Source organism: Rhinolophus hipposideros (assembly GCF_964194185.1).
Source record: "Rhinolophus hipposideros genome assembly, chromosome: 5".
In the NCBI taxonomy this organism is placed as follows: Eukaryota; Metazoa; Chordata; class Mammalia; order Chiroptera; family Rhinolophidae; genus Rhinolophus; species Rhinolophus hipposideros.
In genome coordinates, this window is record NC_138051.1 from 38,809,379 (window position 1) to 38,833,198 (window position 23,820).

General features: G+C 57.6%; 1 protein-coding gene across 1 annotated transcript in view; it reads right to left on the minus strand.

The window, feature by feature from the left end:
• Window positions 1-1,066: 1,066 nt before the first annotated feature.
• SPTBN5 (spectrin beta, non-erythrocytic 5) overlaps window positions 1,067-23,820 on the minus strand; it is a gene marked incomplete at both ends in the record, with an annotated part of 37,473 nt that continues 14,719 nt past the window's right edge. Inside the window, 47 exon segments of the mRNA XM_081048959.1 lie at window positions 1,067-1,103; window positions 1,616-1,707; window positions 1,810-1,896; window positions 2,307-2,378; window positions 2,512-2,535; window positions 2,855-2,959; window positions 3,112-3,288; window positions 3,508-3,697; window positions 3,858-4,075; window positions 4,328-4,474; window positions 5,409-5,561; window positions 5,565-5,603; window positions 5,856-5,992; window positions 5,995-6,059; window positions 6,176-6,372; window positions 6,817-7,017; window positions 7,245-7,431; window positions 7,608-7,843; window positions 7,923-8,060; window positions 8,677-8,823; window positions 8,969-9,010; window positions 9,012-9,060; window positions 10,952-11,084; window positions 11,087-11,156; window positions 11,826-11,903; window positions 12,187-12,375; window positions 12,727-12,785; window positions 12,788-12,836; window positions 13,578-13,692; window positions 13,805-13,920; window positions 15,397-15,492; window positions 15,725-15,898; window positions 16,055-16,198; window positions 16,694-16,744; window positions 17,265-17,369; window positions 17,590-17,739; window positions 17,884-18,087; window positions 19,209-19,388; window positions 19,605-19,715; window positions 19,821-19,935; window positions 20,694-20,839; window positions 21,100-21,235; window positions 21,630-21,787; window positions 22,135-22,184; window positions 22,813-22,870; window positions 23,107-23,295; window positions 23,526-23,712. Coding sequence (XP_080905085.1) covers window positions 1,067-1,103; window positions 1,616-1,707; window positions 1,810-1,896; window positions 2,307-2,378; window positions 2,512-2,535; window positions 2,855-2,959; window positions 3,112-3,288; window positions 3,508-3,697; window positions 3,858-4,075; window positions 4,328-4,474; window positions 5,409-5,561; window positions 5,565-5,603; window positions 5,856-5,992; window positions 5,995-6,059; window positions 6,176-6,372; window positions 6,817-7,017; window positions 7,245-7,431; window positions 7,608-7,843; window positions 7,923-8,060; window positions 8,677-8,823; window positions 8,969-9,010; window positions 9,012-9,060; window positions 10,952-11,084; window positions 11,087-11,156; window positions 11,826-11,903; window positions 12,187-12,375; window positions 12,727-12,785; window positions 12,788-12,836; window positions 13,578-13,692; window positions 13,805-13,920; window positions 15,397-15,492; window positions 15,725-15,898; window positions 16,055-16,198; window positions 16,694-16,744; window positions 17,265-17,369; window positions 17,590-17,739; window positions 17,884-18,087; window positions 19,209-19,388; window positions 19,605-19,715; window positions 19,821-19,935; window positions 20,694-20,839; window positions 21,100-21,235; window positions 21,630-21,787; window positions 22,135-22,184; window positions 22,813-22,870; window positions 23,107-23,295; window positions 23,526-23,712 — 5,803 coding nt within the window.

Here is a 23,820-nt window from a genome sequence, read left to right on the forward strand (position 1 = left end):
TTGTTTCCCAAGGGAGGCTGAGAGTCTCAAACAGTGTAGGTCTGAGTCCCAGGACCTTGGGTTTAAGAGGGCAGCACCTGTGCCGGTCATGGAGTCTCAGGACGCCTGCCCACACCTGACCCAGGTGCCCTACCTGAGTGCAGCCGTCGTGCTGGGTACCCCCTCAGCAGCGTGCTCAGCTGGGGAGTCCGGAGGTCTGGCTCTAAGCTCTGGGCTCAGATTGTGGGCTACAGAGCAAGAGAAGAACACTGGTCAGCCCTGGCCTACATGCGTGACCAGCCACAGGCGGAGTCCCTGCACGCTCCCTCTTCCTGGCCATGGTCTGAATTTGTGTGTCGTTCCCCCACCGCACCTGACCACAATTCCTATGTTGAAATCCTAACCTCAAGGTGACACTATTAGGATAAGTGGCCTTTGGGAGGTGATTATGTCATGAGGGTAGAACCCTTAGGAAAGAAGCGCCAGAGAGCAACCGTGCCCCTTCCACCATGTGAGGACACAGCAAAAAGGTACCAGAAGGACACTGCAACCGGAAGATGGCTCTCACCAGATACCCAGTCTGCTGGCACCTTGATCTTGGACTTCCCAGCCTCCAGAAGTGTGAAAAATAAATGTCTGTTGGTTATAAGCCACCCAGTCTGGGGAATTTTGGTTATAGCAGCCCGAACAGACTAAGACTTTCCTGCTTCTGGGAGCTCCATAGGCACCAAGCATTGACCACGTGGACGGGCCAAGCTCCCCGCCTCCTAGAAGGCTCAGCCTGGAGGACATTCTGAAGGAACTCAATATCCCTTTGGAATTCTGGGAGGTCCCAGGGGAACAGAGACAGGTGAGGAATGGAGCCAGGAAACCAGAGAGAATGGGAGGCGCAGGAAGGGCCTCCCAATAGAGCCCAGCAGCCTCCGGACAGGCCCTGAATACTCACTGCCCATGTGGGGGATCCGAGGGGGTGCTTTCTCTGTGTCCTTCCTGGTAGTAGAGCTGGCTTGGCCCCTGTCCACATGATACCCCTAGGGGGGTGCGTTTAGGGTGTGTGAGGATCTGAAGGATGGAGAAGGCCCCAGGATCAGACACAGCAGTGCCTGGGGAAGCCCCCAGGGGCCCTGGAGGGTGTAGAGGAGTCAGAGCGGCAGTCTCCAAAGAGGGTGGAACAGGACCCGGTGGCAGCCAGGGGAGCAAGCCTGGCCCCACCTCTGCTACTAATTAGCTGTGTAATCTTTTGCAAGTTGCTTACCCTCTCTGGGCCTTAAATTCTTTGTGAAAAGACAGTAAGTCCCACTTACCTCGCAGGCTATACAAGTGCTAGATGTGAAACTTCCCAGGCTGCATAGAACATCAGCAGCTTGAGGCGAGGCCCAGGGAGCCTGCCCCCACCCTACCTCCCCAGGGTTCCCCTAGAGCCTTCCTGCTTCCCTGCTCAGGGCTGGATGACAGCTCTCCCTCTGCCCATCAGACGGTGCTGCAAACAGCATCTCTGCTCTGCTGCTCAGCCTGCCACCCAGGCAGCCATGGGTGAAACTCTCCACCTTTCGTGCAGGGACCCCTGCCTTTAGCCCCTGGGCTGCTCTGGGGAGGCCATGCCTGCTGAGCCAGCGTGTCCCCACTCAGTCCTTACCTTGAGGAGAAAGTGTGTTTTCTGTCACGGCAGTCCCTTGGCCTCTCATACTGGGCTCCCCCAAGGGCCAGGGTGGATGTGAAAGCCATGTGCTGAGAAGAGATGACAGGCAGGGGTCACCAGGGCCATCTCAGCTTTTCTCAGTGGGCCCTCTCTGTCTTCTGCCCCCCGCCCCCATTCCCACTGCCTGGTACCTCCGCTGCTGTCCTTTCATCCCGGAACAGTCTCAGGGAGCTGTCCCCTAAGGTCCCAGAGCAGCCATCGCAGGGACTTGAGCTGGGCTGTGGAGAGAAAGCAGAGAGGCTGCCCCAGCTGCTCCAGGCCCAGGGAGCCAGAGAGTGACCTGCTGGGAAACCACCTGGGTGGGGGCAAAAGCTATGAAGTGGCCCCAAGAAGAAACTGCCCTGGGGGGAGTCCACAGTGCCAGGGGACCAGGCCCCGATAGTCCTTCTGAGCCCCGTAAGTGCTTCTGTGGAGGGGAGTTGCCTAGTGAAGGAATCTCCTGGCACTCACCTGCCTCCCCCCAAACAGGAGCTGCTGCGTAAGCTCCAAAGACCCTTCACATCCTGAAAATACACGATGGGGCCCCCTGTGGAGGGGTCTAGATACCCACTCTTCCCTGTGCTCAACGATGCTCATCTTTTGCCCGGTGCTCCCAGGCTCAGCGCTGGCTGCAGGGAGCAGCCCTTACCCTGACGGCCCCACTGGGCTCCTGCTGCCTGGCTGCCTGCTCCAGGGAGACAGTGGTGCCCAAGGGTATGCGCTGCATGGACAGGGACACCTGACTGTAGGTCTCTGGTCTCAGCCAGCTGTGCTCCAAGCCACCAGCTTCCAAGGGGCCTGTGCTGGAGGGAGGTCAGCCCACTGCCAACTCTTCCAGGTTTCAGCCCCTTCACCTGCTGCAGCAGCTTCTGTTCCATCTAGGGGAGGGGAACGAGGTGAGCCAGGTCAGGCCCTGGGACGCTCCATGCCCAGTCTCTCCTCCCCACACCCTTTCCACCAAGAGTGAGCCCATTTCCCTTTAGCTCCAGAGAATTCCTTCTCATCCCAGCCCACAGTGGCGCCTCATCTACCAGGATATGTGGATGAGAACATTCTGCAGCTGGCAAGGGAAAGAAGGAGTTTTCCTAAAGGGAAAGTGCCCTGGGGAGACTCTGACTCTCGGGCTGAGACTGGGACTGCTCCCACCACCAGCACTGGGGCCCCATCCCTGGAGTTCCCTCGCCCCACCTTGCTCACCCCCCCCTTCCACTGCAGTTGGACAAACTTCTCCTCCTGGGCTGCCAGCAGCTTTTCCAAGTCCCAGTGGCTGCGAAGCAGCAATTCCACGTCAGATACCGAGTGCTGGGGAGAAACAAGGCAGCAGGAGGCCCAGCTGCTGGGGATGTTGACAGCCTGCCCCCTATAGTCCGCACCCCTGCCTGGGGGCAGTGAGAGAAGGAGCAGCGGGAGCTGACCTTGGCCATAGCTGCTAAGAGGGCAGGGCCTTGGCTCGCGCCGCAGTTGGGGTCCAGCAGGAGGCTCTCCCAGGAAGCCAGCCAGGCCTCGGCCTGGTCTAGCCCCTGCCGCAGCATGTGCAGGCCCCAGCTCTCCTTGCAGTGTTCCCAGCGCAGGGCCCAGGCTTCCTCCAGCACCTGTAGCCGGCCTTGCAGCTCCTGCAAACACTGTGTCACGTGGTGGGGAGTGGGCACTGTGGGTGAGATGCTGGGCAGATGCTGGGAGTGCCCAGAAGAAGTGTTGAGGGAAGGCTGAGGCCTGGACCCTCCTCTTCTCTGTCCCCCTCTCTCTGCCCCTAGTCTGGCCTTCCTCTCCCACTGGTTTCAGTCCTGCTAGGGTTCCTGAGGCTTTGGGTAACTGGGCTCTGTGCCCAGCTCAACGCCAGGCCCATGTACCTCCAGGGACATGAAGTTGCCATTGTCCACCAGCTGCTGCCCCTCCTGCCTTACATGCTGGGCTTGACGGCAGTGCTCCTTGATTTCTTGCCCTAGCTCCTCACGCTGCTCTAGGAGCCGCTCAGCCCCTGCCACGTCCCCAGCCAGCTCCTCTGAGGATGCCAGTGCCTGCTTCCCCTGAGCCCATGCTCTGTGGGGCAGGGAGAGGACAATGCTGTTGGGGCCCCTAGGGCCGGCTGGGGAGGGGGGAAGGGCAGGGCATGAGCTGCACAGGAGGTGGAGCCCAGTTCCCCAAAGAGCTGGGGTGACCCCCACCCTGCAGGGCACAGCTGGGGTAGGATGCCACCAACAGCAGTTTTTGACAGCGTCCGAGGAAGGTGTGGCCCTGGGCAGCCTGCTCCAGCTGCCGGCCTCGCTCTTGGGCCTTTGCATCCAGGCTGGTGCAGGCCTTCTGCACCTCCGCCAGCTGCTGAGCGAGGCTCTCCTGAGCTACAGGGTGTCGCTGGCCCAGTCGGCAGGGCTCTGTCCGCACCCGTGCCACCTCCTTCTCTATAGCTGTCAGCTCCCTCTGCCGCCAGGACACACGACCAGGCCTCACTCTCTGGCAACCCTCTGCATGCTGCTCGTCTGGGGAGCCCCCGCCTCTCTGAGGAGTCCCGCTCTGCTTCCCGGACTCTCCCAGGCCCCCTCCGCTCTGTTCCACAACCTGGGCAAGCAGTCACTGGGCTGGAAGGGTCCCTGCCTCTCACCTCTGGGGTCCCCTTACCACTGCCTTCAGGGAGGGGTTCAGACAGGAAGCCCACAGGGTGCAGGCCCACACCTCCAGGCACCTGTGCTGTTGCTGCAGGGTCTGCGCTGATGACAGGCTATGCTCACAGGTATCTCGCTCCATCAGGCTGGCCTTCTCCTGTATCCAGCCCCGGAGCTCCTCCTGCAACCACCTGCTCAAAGCCACGGACCTCACAGGCTGCGGCCAGGTTCTGGGAGAGGAAGGACGGCCTGCTCTGGGCTGAGCTCATTTGCAGGGTCCTTTCTCCCCGGGACATGGCCCCCCGGGCCATCTCCTTGTAAACAAGAAGGATCATGGGGCTTGGTGACTTGTTCATGACCACCAGGCACAGAAAATGTCCTGAACGTGAGGTGTTACTGAGATGGTCGGGCCTCAGGAGGCATTCTGTGAGGAGAGGGTCTTCAGGGCATGAGAAAGACAGAGGTGGAGGCTCTGAACCGAATGGGGACAGGTCCCTGTGAAGGAGGAGGCTGGTTTTCAGGGGGACGTCTGGCCGAGAGGAGAGGGTCAGCTCAGGAAGGCTGCTCCAGCCTGGACCCTCGGAGATGGCATTTCCCAGCTGTGTCAGGGGCTTGAGGAGCTGGGCTGCTTTTAGAGAAACCACCAGCTATGGCTGCGAGCTAAGGAAACACCGAAGCTACATCCCCTGAGAGCACCTGGATGAGAAGAGTGAATGAGCCGAGTGAAGGAGCCTGTCATTGCCACTGCGACTGTGCCCATTTCAGGGAGTGTGGTTAAGGAGAAGAGATCAACAGGCATGTGTCTTAATAAAGCTGAAGACTGTGTTGACGGGGGCTTGGTAGGGGTCAGAAACTGGCCAGACATGCTGTCTGTTTCTCCTCGGAGGTGTAGGTGTGAACTGCAGTAGGAGGAATCAGGTGGAGAGGGCGGGAGGTGGAAGACTGAGGCTCCCTCTGCTTGACGCTGGGAGTTAGAGGCAGCCACCTCCCTCCTCTCTCTCTCTCTCTCTCTCTCTCTCTCTCTCTCTCTCTCTCTCTCTCTCTCTCTTTCTCTCTCTCTCTCTCTCCAGCCACAGGGTCGGCTTGTCTCTGGCCCACACAAAGTCACCGGTGCCCTCATCCCTTGGCCAATCTTCCTGTGTGGCACCTACCTGAGTGTGAACTTTGATTGCCCTGTCCAGCCTCTCCCGAGTGGCCTCGATGCGACTCCTCTGGGCTTGAATCTGAGGATAGCACCGGGGTGCAGCCCGTTCCAGGGTGCCTGCCAGCTCCCTCAGAGCCTGCACCTTCGCCTGCCCCAGGCTCTAGACTTCCTCTCGGAAAGCATCAAACTTTTCTTCCAGCACCTGCAAGGGTGTAGGGCTGGGAGGGTCACTCTGGGACTGGGATCCAGTCACTCTCGAAGCTCACGAAGGGCTTGGCAATATCTGATAGTCCCGACATTCCTCAGTCTGGGCTTTAGAATTGCAGGATCCTCCCAGAGCGCAGAGATCCTCACTCCCCTTCTGCTTACCCCCTTGCCTCCCCAGACGCACACTTTGTTTGTCCTTGCTCAACCTCAGGCCAATCTCCCCTAGGTTCGTTCAGGAGGGACTCGCCCTGATAGCCTCCAGGTCTTGTCTGTGGTCCCGAGACTCGGCAGTGGCCACCTTGCTGGTCTGCCAGGCATGGTGGAGCAGGCCCTCCTGCTCCAGTTGGTGGAGCTGCAGCTGCTTCCGCAGGCCTTGCCCTCTGGCTCTGCTCTCTGCCCCAGCCCTGAATGCTCCTCCCTCACTGCCCGGGCCCCGGCCAGCACCTTGGGGTTGTGGCAGGAAGGACAACAGGACTGGAGACCTTCCTCTCCAGGAGGGACCAGCCTCATGTACCTCTGTAGTGATTGCCGCTCCCTGCTCCCTAGATGGGCCTGGCTCCAACCCACGTTTCTGGGTTCTGCTCCCTCTCGAGGAGGGCTGCCGTCTGCTGAAGGCCCTCGATGCGCGTGCTGAACCCCTCCAGGTCTCTCCTGATGGCCTCCAGACGCCACAGAAAGGCCTGTGTGGCCTCAGCACTCTGGCCCATGTCCTCAATGTCCAGGACAAAGCCACGTTCAGCCAGCCAGGATTCTGCCTCCAGGAGCTGGGGTGACACAGAGGGCAGATTTCCTAGGGTGATGCCTCCCACTGCTCCCTGCTTAGGGTTCATGCCTCAGGATTGAGAGCAGTGGTTCTCAACCTGGCTACACTTGGGAATCACCTGAGAGCTTTAAAAATGCCCTATGCCTGACTCTTGCCCTGGAAGATTCTGATTTGGCCTAGAATGAAGCCTAAGCATCAGCATTTCTTAAAGGTTTCAGGTGATTCTGATATAAAGCATCCATTGAGAACCACTGGTTTAGAAGAAATGGCAAAACCAAACCAAATCCAGGGGTCTGTTTTCTGGGAAACATGCAGAAGACCTTGAGGGCAAGCGGCCACCCGGTGGATGTGACAGAAGATACACAGAGCTGGGAACCCCGCGTGGGGGTCACCCTCTGGGCCTGGGTACAGTCTGGTGTCCTTGTGCCCATCCCAGCCCCCTGACCTCCAGCAGGAACTGCTGGGCCTCCTGAGCCTGCCGCCTCTGCACAGCCTCTGCCCGCAGGCAGCCCATGGCGCTCTCCAGCGGCTGCACCCGGGCAGCCACGTCACAGGCAGCAACGTGCCCAGCCTGCACCAGCCTGCGCCCTGAGCTCACCACCACCCGGGTCAGAGCCTCGCGGCTGCTCAGCTTACTCTCCAGGTTCTGTGGAGTGGGGGGAAGAAAGGACTGAGGAGGCTACTGGGGGGACCCCAGAGTTGTGCCTCAAGCCTGGTGGGGTCCCACAGACGTGCCCCCAAGAAGTTCCCTGTCCTTGTGACCAACAAAGAATTCTGGGTGTCCCCAAAGCCCCGGGAGGCTGAGCTCCCAGGAGGGCCTCAGCGCCATTTCCTTGGCTGATTGAGGCTCCTCCTCCCCAGGTGGGCCCCCACCTGGTGCTTCTCCTGCAGGTGGTGCACCTCGCTCAGGCTCTGGCCATATTCCTGCGCGGCCACCAGGGGCAGTTTCTCCTGCACCCAGGCCATCTCCTCATCAGTGTCCCTGAAGAACTGCAGGAGGCAGCTGTGGGCTTCCAGGGCTGCCCTGTGCTCCTGCAGATGCTCCCACTGGCTCTCCAACCTGCAGCAGTGGAGGGCGGGGCCAGGTCAGGTAGGGACTGTGGTCATCAGTACTAGGACCAGAGGGTGACACATTGTTCACTGTGTGCCCCTCACTGAGGGCAGGGGGAGGCCCTGAGAGATGAGCTGGGGGGCAGGAAGGAGGAGGGCAAGGAGGGTACGTATGGGCAGATCTACCTTTGAAGCAGTCGTTGGGCCCGTTCTTCCATATCTTGGGTGAGGCAATAGCCTTCCCGTGTAAAGGCCTGGGCCTGGCCCAGCAGGGCCTGTGCCTGCCTGGCCTGCCTGTCCATTGCTGCCTCCAGCTCTCCCTGAGCCCCTAGCAGCTCCTCCAGCCCAAGCTGGTCCCGGTCCCCCTCCATGGCCTCCAGCCGGCTCTCTAGTTCCTCCACATTCCTCCGCAGACTCAGGGTCTGGAGCAGAACAAAGGTGGGCATGAAGGGAAGAGGCCTGGAGCGTCATCCAGCCTGCTCCGTAGCTGCACAGCCTTACCTCGTAGGCCTCCTGCAGTCTGGCTGCCTTCCTCTGGCAGTTGGCTTGGAGCTCGTCCCAGAGTTCTCTCAGTTCCTGCAACCACTCCTGGATGGTCTCCGAGGCTGGGTGGCCTCCCTGCAGTAGCCTCTGCCCCTCCTACAGCCACAACATGAACGGCTGGTGCAAAGCACTTGTATGGGCTCCGACCACCAGCCCCATCCATAGCTGTAGTCTCTGTGTTCTGGCTGTGTGATCTTGGGCAAATTCCTTAACCTCTCTGAACTCATTAGCCTTACCTATTTAATTGAAATAATAATGGTTATTTGGTTTAAATGAGAAAAACATTTAAAATACTTGGCAGGGCACTTTATGTCAAAGGGAGCCAGCCTGGGGTCAGGGCCTGCGCTTTGTAGGTGAGAGAGGGTAAATTTAAAAGGCGCTACACTTTTGACTTCTTTACGCACAGGACTGTTGGCTGTACCCTGATAGTATCCTTTAATATCTTTTCAAGATAGTTTTAAAAACCACCACGTCAAAACACTGTCTTTAAAGTTGTTGCAAAGGGGCCGTTTTGGGAGAGGGAACCCAGGGGAAGCTCCTATTTCTCACTACTCTTTGGTGCTTAGCATGGTGCCTCATCCAGAAAGTGCTCAGTGAACGTGGGCTATCCATTACTATGGTTCAGAGCTGCTGCCAGCCTTCTGTGGGGTTGCCCATGCCCTGGCCTGCCAGACGTTCCTGTGGTCCCCCAGCCATACCCCCAAGCCCTCACCATCTGCAGCCTTTGTTGTTCGTGCACATTTGTGTCCAGCTCAGCCTGGAGAGTCTGCTGCTTCCGCTGCTGTGACTGCAGCATGGCTGGGTCCCGCCAGCCCTCGTCCAGGGCCACCAGGTTCTTCTCCCTGAGCCACATGGCCACCTGGGCAAATAGGGAGAACCGGGCTCTGCTGCCTAGAGCTCTCCCTTCCCCCCTAATCTCTGGACTGCTCCAACGAAGGGTGGCCTCTTTCTGGGGCAACTCTTTCTACCCACCACAACCACTCCCCACTCCAACCAGGGGGAACCTCGTAAGAATCTTGCAGGAAAGTCTGCAGCTGCTGGAGCTCCTTCCAGCTGGAGACGACGGGCCCAGGCTCGCTCCAGGAGTGCCTCTTTCCTGCCAGAAGGAGGGTCTCATGGGCCCACAGATCCACCTACCAGGAGCTGGAGCTGCTACGGGGATGTGTGTGCAGGTGGACCTGTGTGCGTGGGTGCCCTTCCAGCCTAGGAAGCCTTTCTTGGGTATCAGTATACCGTGATTCAGGGCTTTCCTTTGAAATAGAGACACATTCTACTTCCCCTCTTTGTTAGTATCTGTTATGGGCTGAATTATGTTGTTCCCCGCCCCCACCACACCCCAGATTCTTATGTTGAAGTTCTAATCCCCAGTACCTCAGATGTGACTGTATTTGGAAACAGGGGCTTTAAAGAGGTAATTAAGGTAAAATGCAGTCATTAGGGTGGGCCCTGTTATGATATGACTGGTGTCCTTATAAGAGATTAGGACAGAGACACAAATAGTGAGGACAGAGACATGATAGCCATCTTTAAGCCAGCGACAGGGGCCTCAGGGGAAACTAACCCCACGAACAGTTTGATGGAAGATTTACAGCCTCCAGAACTGCGAGAACTGTCTGTTGTTTAAACCACCAAGTCTGTGGTATTTTTTTATTGCAGCTGGAGCAAACTAGTACAGTGTCTAAACCACTTTTTTCCAATTTTAGTATATGTGCTGCCAAAGCGAGCACAAAACCACTTTTTTCATCATGCTCTGCTATTAGTAAGAATTTTTTGAGCAGGCACCACTCAAATATATATGTATTTGTAAATGTGTATGCATGTGTCTATGTACTGATTTATATATGTGTGTACCGCTGTACCAATAGATTAAGTACATCGCCATATGCTTAAAAAGAAAAATTAGAAACGAGAGCTATACAATAAATAGGAAAAGAAGTTCTAATATACACCCCGACCTTACCCACCCCAGGGTCCATGAACATGACTGGTCAGCAAAGTACCCACCCTGGTATGTGTTAAGCTTTGTCTCCCCCTCCTGGGGGTGCCAAAGAGTATGGGGGGCAGGGGAGATACAGAGAGGCTTGATTGAACAAAAACACCTCCCAGAGGATGTCAGAAGCCCAGGAGGGGGAGGGGGTCAGGGTGCCATTGTCCTGGGGGTCATCCAGGCCTGCCAGGAAACACCTAAGGTGATTGGGGAGGAGACCCACAAACCGACATTTGCCATCTGTCAATCAAAGACCCCTGGGGTTCCAATGTAGGGGTCCACCTGCAAGGAGGAGGAAAGGATGCTCGCTCTGCCCCTGCCAGGGCAGCAGCACAAGGAGCCACAGGGATCCTGGTGGGCTCTCTCAGAAGGATGGAGACCCCCTCCAGTCTGGGATCCAGTTTGGTCAAATCTGCCCTCATGTAAAAGTCTGAGGAGCTGAATGAGGCAGCTGAACCAGATGGGATGTTATGTGGAAAAAAAGGCGGAACCTGGTAAGCTGTGCCGGCTTCAGTTAAATGAGCATAAAAAAATCTGTCAACCTGCCTGTGTGCCAGGCACCGTTATAACACATTAAGGCTACCTTTTTGGTCCTCACACAGGCCTAAGAGGCAGGTATTGTTATCCCCTCATTGTAGACGCGAGACTCCATGAGGAATCTGCCCCTAGTCCCCCCATGAATGGGCAGCAAAGAACTCAGGACTGTCTGGCTCTGGGGGCCCGATACTTAACCACTGCGCGCTGGTACCGCCATTGCATTAGGCTTTTCTCGCTTAGTTTCCCAGCACACATTTCTTTGTAAAACTCCTCCTTATGTCAGCTGGATAACCATGTGCTGCCTGGTGTCCATAATGGAACAACTCATTGCAGGGCTGACATACTGCACGGCCGGGGGCCCTGGCATCTGATTGCAGCCCGTGGAAAAAGCTAGTGAGCGTGGGTCAAGAGGCAGAAGGGCAGAAAGGGAAGAGCCAGATGCCCCATGCCCGCGCCAGCCCACCCACAGCTCCCCTCAGCCCAGAGCCGGAGGTAGCTCAGGAGCATGGCCTGGCACCGGCCCAGGGCACTCTGGGCCTGGGGGTGTCCACCCCGCTGCAGGCGATGGGCTGTGGCCTCCAGGGTGCTCATCTTTCTGCCTGTGCCTCCAGGCCCTGCTCCAGCTCCTTGTGCTTCCACAGGAGGGTCTGCACGTTGGCCAATGGGTCCTGGTGGGAGCAGGGAAGTTGATACTGTCCGCAGGGCTTCCCCCTCCCTCCCCAAGCTATCTGCTTTCTCACCTAGAGCCATCTTAGCAAACACTCACCCTCATGGTGAGTGCTCTGCCCAAACACACCCCTCTAACCCTTCAAGGCTGTATCTGGCTTTAGGGCTGTGATTCTCAGCCAGGGAAGGTATTGGGGGTAAGGTTTAAGCGTCAGAATTTCCAGGGCAGGAAGAGCTTTTCACCTAACAGGAACCGCCCCCTCCCCCCGCACTCCCGGCAATGCTACCTCAGCACAGGACCGGATAGTCCTACTATTCTCTGAGGTCTCTCATGAGCCAGGCTCACCTGCCACAGGGGTTGGGACAGTGGTGGGAAAAGAAAACCTCTGGGTGTAAGGAAGTGAGGAGGGCAGAGGTGAGAAGGGTATGGGGAAGGAGGCAAGAATGGGTCAAGGGTCATACACCCACCCACTAAGCTTCCATGGTATTCCCAGTGGGGCCTAGCCCCAGGTGCACCAGAGCTGCTCACGTTGATGGGAGAGTGGCTGCTCAGTGACTGACATGGTTGAGATGGGGAGATGCCCCTGGCCTGGGGTGCTCAGGCAGCACTGGCTGGTTTGATCCCTAGTGCTGCTCTTGTAAACCCTCCCTCATTCCTGCCGGGTACCTACCCCCAGACCCTCCCTGGCTGGGCAGGCTTCCTGGCTGCAGAGCCAACTTTCCATCTGCTCCACAGAGCTGAGAAACAACTGTTGGGAAGGAAAAAGGCAGGAGGAAGTGAGCAGAGGGTCCAGTCACTGCAGGTGGAGTGAACCTATTGGTGGCCCAGTGGGGAAACCAGGGGCCTGGGACCTGGCTCAACAGGATGAGTTCATAGCAGGCAAGACTTGTGGGCAAGCTGGGTGGCGAGAGGTGAGTGGTGGGTGGTAAGAAGGGGCCCTGGTACAGCAGCTTCTCTGGCTTTGGCTTTGACCAGGGGTGGTGGGTTTAGTGCAGGCCCCAGCGGGTTGGGGCAGGGTGGAGGCTGCCGACCTTTAGCTCCAAGGCCTGCTGGAGCTGGAGCTGGTGCTCCTGCCAGGCCTTTTCCAGGCTGTTCATCTCCTGGTCAAAACCAGCCAGGGCCTGGCTGATGTCGGGGGTGGACAGGTGTCCTGCTGCAAGCAGTCGCTGCCCTGTGCTCCAGGCCAGGCTGATGGTGTCTGCTCGGGAGTCCAGCTCGGCCTGGTAACAGGACTGGTCTTAGATCCCAGAGCCTGAGGCCTTCAGCAGGGAGAGGCCCGGTGGGAAGGAGGAGAGGTGGAGAGACAGCTGAGGGGTTGGGATGGAAGAGGAGAAAGGCAGAGTCAGGTGATGGAGAAAGACCCACGTGAAAGTTGGGGTCATAGTAAGCGAGAGGGCAAAGAAAAGGCGAGAGCACCCCCAGCTGCAGTTCCCCAGCCTGTGGGAGTGACAGCTGAATGGACCTGGCTGGCTCTCAAGGTCCTAAAGCCTCCGTGTCCTCTGCATACCTGCACCGAGTCCCCCACAGGTGGTACCCTGGGCCTGGGCCCACCTCCACACCCAGCGACACACCTCCACCTGGGCCTGGAGGAGGCCCATTTCCTGCTCCAACTTGTGTTTCTGCAGCAGCTCTGCACGCTCTCCAGATCTTTCCCACAGTCCCGGGGCTGGACCAGGGCAGCCTGGGGAGGAAGGGGGAGATATGACTTGGCCTTTCTCTAGCTCCTCCCTCACAGCAGAGGGGTCACTGGGCACAGTGTTCCTGTGTGGAAAGCAAGCACCCAGCGTGAGTCTCTTCCCGGTGTCCTCCGAGGGGCCAGAGCAGAGAGCCAGCCCTGACAGAGGCCCCTTCCTTCTGCGAGGGAGGATGTTTCCCAGAAGGCCTAGGGGTGGCGGTTTCCTCTGAGGTAGTGATCTCCGTTTGTGAGGTGCTTCCACATACACTGTCTCATTCAACTCTCATGCCTTTGGGGGGAACTGAGCAAGGACAGCCTGGCCTGGCTGAGGTGGGAGCCAGAGGAGTGAGAATGCTCCCCTGGGGCTTCTGCCTATAACTGCTTCACTTGAGCCTCTGCCAGCGTTCAACCCATGTTTCTCTGCAGCGGCTGACACAATCCTGGGACAAACCTCCTGTGGGCTCTGGGCTTGCTCAAGGACAACGGAGGAAACTGGGGGTGGCGGCCTCTGGCTTCTGGACTCGTGGTGCTTCTGGGGGAGACAGGGTCCAGGTGGGCCGGACTCCAAGTCTGCAATGGGGCTTCTATGGCCTATAGTTGGTCCCGAGAGCCCCTAGCAGAGCCCTGACAGACCCCTGGCAGGACCCCCCTCCAGTACCCACCCTGAGACGGGTGAGGAGCAGGACATGTGGGAGACTGGGCGGGAAACGCTCACCCCCTCGCTGCGTTTGCTCTTTCAGTGCCCACCTTCTCCCCAATCTGCTCAGTGACGCCATCCAGCTCCAGGGACAACGTGTGTATCTCTAGGGCCCCTTCAAGCTGCTGCTGGTAGCGGAGCAGATTGCCATGGAAACTGTGCCACCTGACAGAGGGGGTGTGAGACTGAGTCTGAGGTCGCCCTTCAGCTCCCTCTCCGCGCCCCCCCGCCCCGCTCTGCCCCCCCCTCCGTTCTGGCTCTGGGCCCACCTCCACACCCAGCGACACAGTTGCTCAGCTGGTGCCGCCGCTGGCAGATGGTCCTGACGTGCTTGGGGTCCTGCTTCTTGAGCTGCAGTGACAAGTCATTGATGCTCTTGATGTTGGCATCATCCATCGCGTCCTGTGGGGGTACAGGGTGTGGGCAGTGGCACCAGCTGCTCCACGCCCCTTCTTTGTACTACACTCAGCGCTTGGAGGCTCTGCTGGGGCCCCAGAGAGCACGAGGAGCAGCTTGTGTGTGGAGTGAGGGCCATGGCCATCAGATCTCATCCCATCCGAGTGCAGTGAGCAGGATACGCTAGGAGCCTGCAACCCCGGAGTTGTCTCTAAGGTTAGAAAAAAAACATGCTCCCCGGGTCAGGACCAGGCAGGAGAAGGAGGGCGGGTACACACCGATTAACAGGAGATTTTAAAGTTAAAATGCAGCTTCTTGGGATAAGAAAAGCAAAGTGAGAAGTAGAATGAAATGGTGAGCTTTGGCCTTCTGGGGTTAATCGTCCCCACCCCAGGAACCCCAAGGCTGAGGCTGCCACTGCTTCCACACTGGCTGGGGCTTCCGGGTACCTGGAGAGGGGTCCCTGACTGGTGGGCGGGATTGCAGTAATATCACCTTGTATTTGTAAGAACTTAAATTTCCAAAGCACTTCCCTATGAATTGTCTAAGGTGAGGAGGGCAGGGAAGGGGGTTCTCTCCTTTTATAGCGGAAGCAGAGCTCAGAATCTAATTTGCAGCAGAGCCAGAACTCGAGCCCAGCTCCTGAGTCTAGTGCTCTTTCTACTACATCTGGTACAGCAGCTGTGAAATTCCACCATTAGCAAAGAATATCTTAGCTGGGAGCTCTGCAGCCCTTTACAAAATCATATATATGATTTTACTCATACTGACATTACAGGGATGAGGTTAGCACAATTGGTCTCTAACACCTAATTGTGAATATATCTGTCCAATTCCTTTCCTCTATACCACAAAAGAGAAATAGATGTTTGGGGGTGTGTGTGAGGGGAGGTGAGAAAGAGATGCCGAGATGCTAAAGGAAGGTTATTAATTATTCACTACATTCAGGCACACATGCATGCTTTTTAAAAAAATTTTGAAATAATTATAGCTGCATGAGAATTCGCAAAAGTAGTACAGTGAAGTCCCATGTACCTGTCCGCAGCTTCCCCCGATGGTGACACCTTACATATCTACAGTACAATATGAAAACCAGGAAATTGACATTGGTCTAACTATTAACTAGATGATAGATTTCATTCAGAGTTCATCTGTTTCTACACACGCTCATCTGGTGCGCTTGTCGTGGGGAGGTTCAATGCTATTTAGTTTTATCACATGCACAGATTTATGTAAACACCACCACACATGCATGCTCTCTTACTTATGAGATAGCTGTTATCCCCATTTTAAAGATGAAGAAACTAAGGCTTGCGAGACGAGGGAGCCTGCCTAAGCACGTGCAGGTAGCAAGCATGGAGCTGACACTTGAAGCCCCACCTGGCCCCAGAGCCCAGGCTGGGTCACCACTCTGAGCTGTAATTCCCAGTGAGGGATGTGTTGGCTGACCTCTCCTCAGCAGAAGCCCCTTACCCCAGCCCAGACTCCTCGGAACTCCCGGAGCTGTCTGGGGAGCTGCAGGCAGTGCGCAAGGTCCTGGCCCAGGTCACCAATGTTCACCATCACCTCCTGTGGAGGCTGAGGATTGGGAGGGCGGCACTCTGAGCTCCAGTCCTGGTGCACCCAGCCCCTGGGCACCCAGCTGCTGGGGGAGTGTCAGGGTGGGTGGCCGCCTTGGAAACCTTCTGCTGGGGCTCCTTCTGTCAGGGAACTAGGAGGCTGCAGGGCTGGGGCTCCCCCCACCCCATCCGTCAGCAACAAAGCCCCACCCCCAGCTCTGCCCTGTCCATCTCGGCCTCACCATGTCCTGGCTCCAAGCCTCTGCAATGTTCACTCTCTGCAGGAACTCCAGGAAGTTCTGCATGTCCTCCAGGTCCTGGCCCTGGAGGGCCACTGCCTGCCTCAGCTTCTCCCAGTGCTCCTGCAGTGCCCGCAGTCTCTGGGAGACCTCTTCCGCCCTGGGGTGGCTCTGTGCCTGGGGAGGGAGGGAACACCAGGGAAACTTGCCCGTCACCCTTTCTCCTGCTTTTCCACCATCACAGCCCTCACCCCCACTGCCTAAGACCTGTCCCCTTGGCCATCCTGGAATCCACTTTTGGGGCAGAGATGGGGCTGAGGTCCTGGTCATCACCTTGGTGACAGTGATAATAACATCTTCATGGGCCTGGACCTCCGCCTTGAAGGCCCGGTGCTTCTGCAGGTGCTTCAACTTATCTTTTCCAGGAGGCAGTGGCTCTCTGAACAGCTGGGCCCGTTCCTGGATCCAGTCCTCAACCTGGTGGGGTTGGGGACATGAATCCCATGATGCTGATACGACCTCAGTCCACAGAGATGTCCCGCCTGCCTCGCCTCAGCGGCGTCCAGGTAGCTGACTGCTGACCCCAAGGTCAGGGCTGGGCAGAGCCTGGGAAATGAGAACCAATGGATCTGTGACCCATGACCAGCGGTCCCCAGCCACAGGAAGGGGCTGGGTGGGGTCCTTGGGTGGGACCCCACATCAGAGGTGAGGCTCACCTGCTCCCGGGCCCTGGACTGCCCTCTCCCTCCCCTGCCTTTCTTTGCCACACAGCCCTGAGAGAGCTCAGGAAGCAGCAGGGTCTCTGCATGCAGGGTCTTCTAATCAAATGTCTGGGCTTCAGCATGGCCTCTGGGAAAGCTGTTTAACTCTCCAAACCTCAGTGTCCTCATTACAGGGTTGTGGTGAGAGCTGAATGAGCCCAAAGGTGAATGTCATCTGTTAACTGTAAAACGTGGCCCAAATGGAAGGCACCTGGGTCACAGCCCTGGTGAAGCCAGCCCTCAGCAGGGAAGTGTGCAGGGTCTGTCTCGGGGCCTCCGCGTCTCCGCCAGTTTATTCACTTGAGCCCGATGCGCCAGCACTGTGTGGAGCAGGTCCTGCACCGTGGGGCCCCGGAGCGTCGCTGCCTGTTCCCGCAGAGTTGCCTCCTGTGGGGCGGGGGCACAGCCTGCTCTCCTGCCATGCTGCTGAGTCCGCAGCAGGGCCAGCACACAGGGAAGCCTTTCCCTCAGGCCTCAGTGCTGAGGGCTGACTCACAGCTGGCTGATCCTCCCAGCAAACCAGAACCAGTGACCGCATGACATGGGGCCAGACGGACTTGTCCCTGCAGCGTGGCCCACCCCAGCCAAAGCCTCTTCCCGAGCCACACATCTAACTCAGTCAGCCTCCACCAGGCGCTCCTGGCCCCCAGGTTACCCCAACATGGCCTCTGGGTACACACCGAGCACCTTGTTTCCCCCATTTAGGACTCTCCACAGTTCCCAGACTCCCTCCCCTCTTCTCACCAACTCTGACGATGTCCAGCACTCCCCAAGCTCATTACCTTCTTATCCTGGGCACTCAGCACCTTCTGAAAGGTCTCATGTTTCCAGATCAACTGTTCTACCTCTTCCACTGAGTTCCCCAGGGCACTGGTTTTCAGGGAGACCTGGATCAGCCCATGAAAAGAAACAGAGGCCATCGGGGACTGTCCAGACAGCCAGCTCCCTTACCCCCGTTTGCAGATGTCCCTGCTGAGGTGGTGTGCAGATGTCTGTACTCTACGTCAGGAAAAAAAGCCCCGGGAAGGAAGGAGGTGAGTCAGGGAGAGGGGAAACCAGGAGAAGAGGGAGCACAGGGATGTGTGTTATGGGGGTGAGGGCACCTGCCTCCTGGGCTATGAGGATCTCTTCTAGGTGGCCACACTTTCTGAGGAAGAGCTGCTCCTGGTGCATGGATTGTAGCCTCTCTTGCTTCCACTCCCAGGCCTGGAACACCTGCTCCGGCCTGTCCTGCAGGGCTCGCAGCCCTTCCTGGACCTGGGGACAGACATGTGGGAGCCTGCACTGAGGGGAGTCGCATGGATGAGAGCGAGGCAGACCCTGAGTGAAGCGCCTGAGGCGAGGCCAGCACACAGTGGGGCCGGCTGGGCTACAGGGTGGGCAGCAGCACAAGGGACCCACCTCCTTGACGGGTGTCCCTGCAGCCAGAAGCGCCTGCCGGCCCAACTGGGCGGCCCGCTGGTGTAGCTCCTCCTGGGCCTCCAGCTCTGCCCGAAGCTGTTGGTGGGCATTGAACTTCATTGGGCCACTGCTTGCCTCCTGGGAGCCCTCCTCTACCTGTAGCTCCTGCCACACACGGGCCGCCCAGGACATATAGTCCTGCACCTGGATTCCAGGGAGATGGAGGGAGAGAGCTGGGTGAGAGCTGGGCTGGGTGGCAGAGAATCAGGCACCGAGGCACAACTACCGCCCGCCTGGATCTCCTCACACATGGAAGTGGCCCAAGCTGTCCTGGGTGACAGACTCAGGTGAGGCTTAGGGGGCCCTTTGTCAGCTGGTTCCTCCATCGTCATCCAACCCGATCCTCCCAGGTCCACTAACTTCCCCATGTACCATCCTAACCTCCTCGTTGCCTGCAGGCTCATCTCCACCCCGATTTTGCTGCCCCTCCTGCTTTAGAAGCTTCTCCTCCTCCCTCTGTCTCTTCCAAGCTCCCCCATTCTTCAAGGGCCAAGGCCTTTCTTGCCTCATGAAGGCTTCCCTGGTACCTTGACATCTCACTGCTTGCCTTGTCTTCCGGATATCCAATTTCATGCAAACTATCTTCTGTTGATTTGTGTAGAAACACAGTGTGAGAGCTGGAGGGGCCTGGATCTTTGTCCAAACATCTTATTTCACATATGAAGAAGGGTAAATGGCACCGTGTGTGTAAGTTTTGTAAACTCTAGGTCCTCACAAATGGACTAAAAAACTAGGGGTAGAGCCTTCTCCAGCCCACATGGCTAGAAAGAGGCAAAGTTGGGTCCCTGAACTTAAACCATTTTGCAGTGTCATAGTTTGGGCTTTCTGGTCTACCAGGCACTGGGATGTGGGGACTCCTACGATATCCCATGCCAGGGCCACCGTCCCAACCTGATGCTCTTGGGTATTAGGCTCATCTCCTCAGCTAGACAGGCTCCATGAGGGCAGGTTTCCCTCTGACATAGCTCTAGTTATGGGTTTTCTTGACCATTTTTACTGGCTGGGACCCCTGTCTCTTGATGGCCTTGTTACTCACCTGGGCTGGTGTTGACCCAAACCTATGGAGTCAGTGCTACTACACATCATGTGCTCAGCTCTCTGACCAGACAGACGGACATCCAAATGTGCCCATGCTCTTCCACTTCATGTTCCACACTTTTTGTCTCTCAGGAGCTGCAGGGCCTCATAAGTGCATGTGCAATGCATGCATGGTACAGTGTAAACACACACACACACAAGTGCTGCTCAAGGGGAAGGGGCCTCACCACTGTGTGGAAGCGGGCCAGGAGGCATGCCTGCTGCAGCTGGGCCCTGCGCTGTGCCATGCGTAGCTTCAGGGCCTCCCAGGCCTGCACCAGAGCCTGCTGACGCTGCTGCAGTGCATGGGCGCGAGGCCCGGGAGCCAGCTTCTGCACTGTGTCTCCAGGCTCCAGCAGTTCCTGCAGCTGGGGCAGGGTAGGGCATGGGGGGGAGGGTGATGTCCTCCTAGAAGCTGAAGGGCCTGTCCATCCCACAGATCCCTCATTGGGCCATGCCCTGCCATGTACAATGGGCCCAACGAGAGGCCCCGAGGGAGCGTAGAAAATCTAGAGAAATACTTAGGCAGGCCTGAGGGGGCTGGCAAAGGCCTGTGTGGGAGTGGCAGCCAGACCTGGGCTCACCTCACGCTCAGCGCACACAATTTCATGCTCCAGCCCCTCGTGTCTCCTCAGTTGGACCTCCAGCCCACACAGGTCCTGGGCCAAGTCACTGGAGAGGCTTATGGCTTTCTCCTGAGCAGAGGAGACGACCAAGGGGATCAGGAATGGAGGGTGGAGTGCTGCACCAGGGGTGGATCCACTTCCAGAAAGAAGCCCCTTCCTCCCTTGGGCTCACACCTGGACCTGGATGAGGACTTCCGACAGATCTCTGTGAACTCGGAGGCTGATCGCGGCCTCTCGGAGCAGCTGGCCTCGGGCCTGGGTCCGCTCACACAGCTCCAGCCAGGCGGCCCTGTCCCAGGCGCGCAGGAGACCAGCAGCAAAGCAGCACTGACCCAGCATCGCATTCCGCCCTGTCGCCTGGTCTGACCAGCTCTCCTTCTCTCTGGAACTGGCCCAAAGCTCCCCTCCTCAACACCTTTCCTGTCTCTGGCACTGCTTACAAACCTTCCTCCCTGGAGCCCGTCCTTTCAGCTTTACCATGAATTCAGTCGTTTGCTAATATCACTCTTGCGCTTAATTGATTTCTATGCTTTGAGGCACTCCTTTCATCCTGTGTGTGCCAGTTTCAATATAAACACTCCAGGGCAGAGGATGCCTCTTCTTTCCATTCTTCATTGACTTTACAAACTCTCACTGAGCTCCTAAGGCCTCTGCCAGACCAGGCTCTGTGCTAGGGGTTATGAGCAAGCCATGAGCCTGCCTCACAGCACAGAGGCTGGGAGTGGATCCCACCCCCCTGCATGGGCAGCGAGGCAGTCTTCCCTCAGCTCCTTCAGGTCCTGGGAGCCAGTGATTTAGAAAAGGGTCCCTGCGGGTCTGGGCAGAGTTCTTGGACCTGCACACCCAGCCTTGCCTCCCTTCCCAGGCCACGGTCTCCTGTGGCTGGTTCAGGAGGAACCAGGAACCAGCCCCCCTGCAGACTCCTCGTGGGCAGGCACAGCCATGTGACCCTCAGAGCATGCTACCCCCTCTCTTAACACTCCAGAAGCTGCCTGCCCTGCATGCTCCCCAAACCCATGCCCCTGGTCTGGCCTGCTGGGCACTCACTGCAGATCCTGCTGCTCCTGACTGGCCTTGGGGGCAGTGCTGTGCCCACACTCTAGCAGGCTCTCCACCAGTTGTTGGCAGGTTGCCACCTGCTGGCCACCCATCTCCACTTGGTGCTGAAACTTTGCAAACTTGGTGCAGAGATGCTAAGGAGAAGAGGGGAAAGGGTGAAAGGGGGGCTCCCAGCCAGCAAGGCAGCAAGCAGCCTGGGACGTGAGGCGTCTCAGTGATCTCTAAGCAACAAGACGCTGACGGCTGCAGCACCTGCCCACTCTACCCAGAGGTCTGTCCTCAGCCAGGGCTCGTTACTCCCATGGCCCCCTTCTCCACAGAGCCCAGCCAGGCCAGCCCCCTTGGCCCTAGCATTCTGCCTCGTGGCTTCTCCCTGTCCCAGCCCCTCGCTCAGCAGGATGTGCTCATAGCTCGCTCCGAGGCTCTCTGCTCCTCTGGCTGCCTGTGTCTGGCTAGCCAGCCAACTTTGCGGCTCCTCGGCCTCCCTCAAGAACTCATGCAGCTTCAGGGTCCCCTCCAGTTCCCGGTCCTTGTGGGGATAGCCCGTGGTTCCCCAGAAGTTAGCTGCCCCGCCTCCTGTGGACAGCTGGCCCAGCCAGAGGGTGTGACCTAAAGAAGGAGGTTATTCATTTTCTCTGCTCAGGCCTGTGGCTCTGGATCCGGGAAGAAGTAAAGACAGGAAGGCCAGTGCAGGGCAGGTGAGGGTATGGCTGGGGGAAGAGACGGATTGCTGGGAGCTGGCAGGGCATGTTCCTGCCCAGTGGGCCATCATCACTGAGGAATTTATAGAACGCGGTAAGCAACACACAGCAAGGACTTATCTGACACATCTCTATGGGCCTGAGGTCATAGGTTCCTTCCAACTCAGGGTCATGGCATGGGAGCAGTCAACTGTGGCTAGAGCCCCTGGACAAGGCTTTTTACTGTGTGGCTGCCAACTCCTGCAGTGCCCGCAGCTGCTCCCAGAGCCTCTCCTGCACCATGCCCGGCTGCTCAGGGGCCTCAGGGCCACTGAGGGTTTGGGCCCTCTGGTCAAGTTTCTCCATGGAGTTCCAATAAAGAACCAGTTCCTGTTTCAGGGCCTGTCAGAACATAAGGACCCAGCCAGACTGGGTGTCTCATTCATCTGTCCTCCTATTTACCTACCCATTGACTGCACACCCACCCATCTCCCGCTATCCACTCATCCCTGCATCCATCCACCTCCAACCCTCTCTCCATCCATGCTTCCATCACCCATCTATCCCTTACTGATGGAGTTCTCACTGTTCCATAAAAGTGAAGACATATTCTATGGCCTTAGAGGGCTCACTACTTAGCAGGGAAGGGTGCACGCTGGGTAACCTGGGCAAAGGAACGGAGGGCAAGGAGGCACTGTACTAGACCCCAGCATCACAGTATAAGAGCTGCACAGAGCTAAGAAAGGTACCCAGAACGCCTGGGACACTGGCTCCGTGAGGCCACGGCTACAGGCACACTCTGCAGAAATGGCTCATGGGAAGTCAACAGTCATAGGACAGGAACCAAGTTTGCTTTGGTTCAGGCCTTGGGGCTTGTGTGGTCCTGACAGCCTGATCCCAGGAGGGGTCTTCCAGGCCTCTCTCCCTTTAATCAGGGGATATTTGTTGGGGGAGGGAGGCTTCAGGAAGGGCATTTGGTTAACTCAGAGGATGATATTCAGAGCGGGGGAGGAAGAACCCTGTGAAGACGAGAAAAGGGCAAGAATAGATGACCCCAAGGTGCCAGGGGGAGGAGAAGAAGCACAAAGAGAAGGCAGAGAATTCGAGAGGCCATTGGTATAGACTAGAACAGTACTAAAGAGAGGGAAAGGACCTTCAAAGCTCCTCGGCCTCCCTCAAGAAATCTGAAGAAAGGGAGCACTGGGGATGAAAGGAGACCCTGTAGGCTTTGGCTGGATGGTGGGGAGGGGGCTGGCTGTGTCTTCAGGAAGGAAGAGCTGGGCTCTGTGCCTCCGAGAAGTAGCAAGTGCCCTTTGGGTGAGTGACAGATGGTTTTCTCATGGCCCATCATCACCCACATCCAGATTGTGTGGAGAATGCTCAGGACACGGTACCTGCTGCTTCTCAATGAGCCCGATGGTGGCTGCCTCGTGTCCGCCACTTCTCCTCCACCCAGTCCCGCAGCTCTGACACCTCCAGAAAATACTGCCAAGAATTGTACCCACTCACCTTGATGAACGCAGACGGGACCCTCCATCATCCCTTGGGGACATCATGCCAGGCTATCCAGCAGTCAGCACACAGAGGGGACCAGCCCGCTCCTGGCCCAGACTTCTCACCACTGACCCACCTCCCAGAGAGTCCCAGCTTCCACAGGACTCACTTACAGAGCCTGCCTGACTCTTGCCTCTTGCCCTGATGCTGTGTTCTCTGCATCCTACCTGTGGGAGAGTGAAAGCCTGCTGCAGGCACGCCTCACACTCCTGCTCCAGCTCTGCCCAGCGGCCTTCCAACTCCTGGCACTGCTCCATGATATGCGGGGTGTGGGGGTGCCCTGAGGCTGCTAGGCTCTGTCCAGAGTCCAGTACCTGTTGCACCTGTCCCTGATGGGCTTTCATCTCCATCCAGAGCTCTTGGCATGGAATAGCACAAGGAGCAGCTGTCTCCAGATTCCCTTAGCCACAGGGTATGCAGAACAAAGCCACAGATTTGGTTCCAGGCCCCAATCGTGGCAAAACTTCCAGACAGAGAACACTTGGGGGCAGAGACTTGGAAATCAGGACACCCTGAGGAGCGGTAGAAGGCTTCTAAGGCTTGGCAACAGGACACCAGGGATCCTGGGAGAAAAGGGGGCCATTACCTTGTGTTTGCGATGAAGGCTCAGGGCATCATCCAAGAACTTGATGGAGCTGGCAGAGCTTGCACTGGGCATGTGCTCAGCTACCCATGTGAGCTCTGTGGTACTCAGGTGGTAGAACTGGTACAGCTCAACCGAGGCCTGCAGCTGCTGACGCCGGGTGGTCAGATGTCCCTGCAGGGGCTCCAACCTGAGTGAAAGCAGAAGAGAAGAAAGAGGTTGGGAATAGGTGAGGACAAACCTTCAGTCCTTTCCTTGGCCCAACCAGGGACCCATGAGGAACAAGGTGGGGTACAGG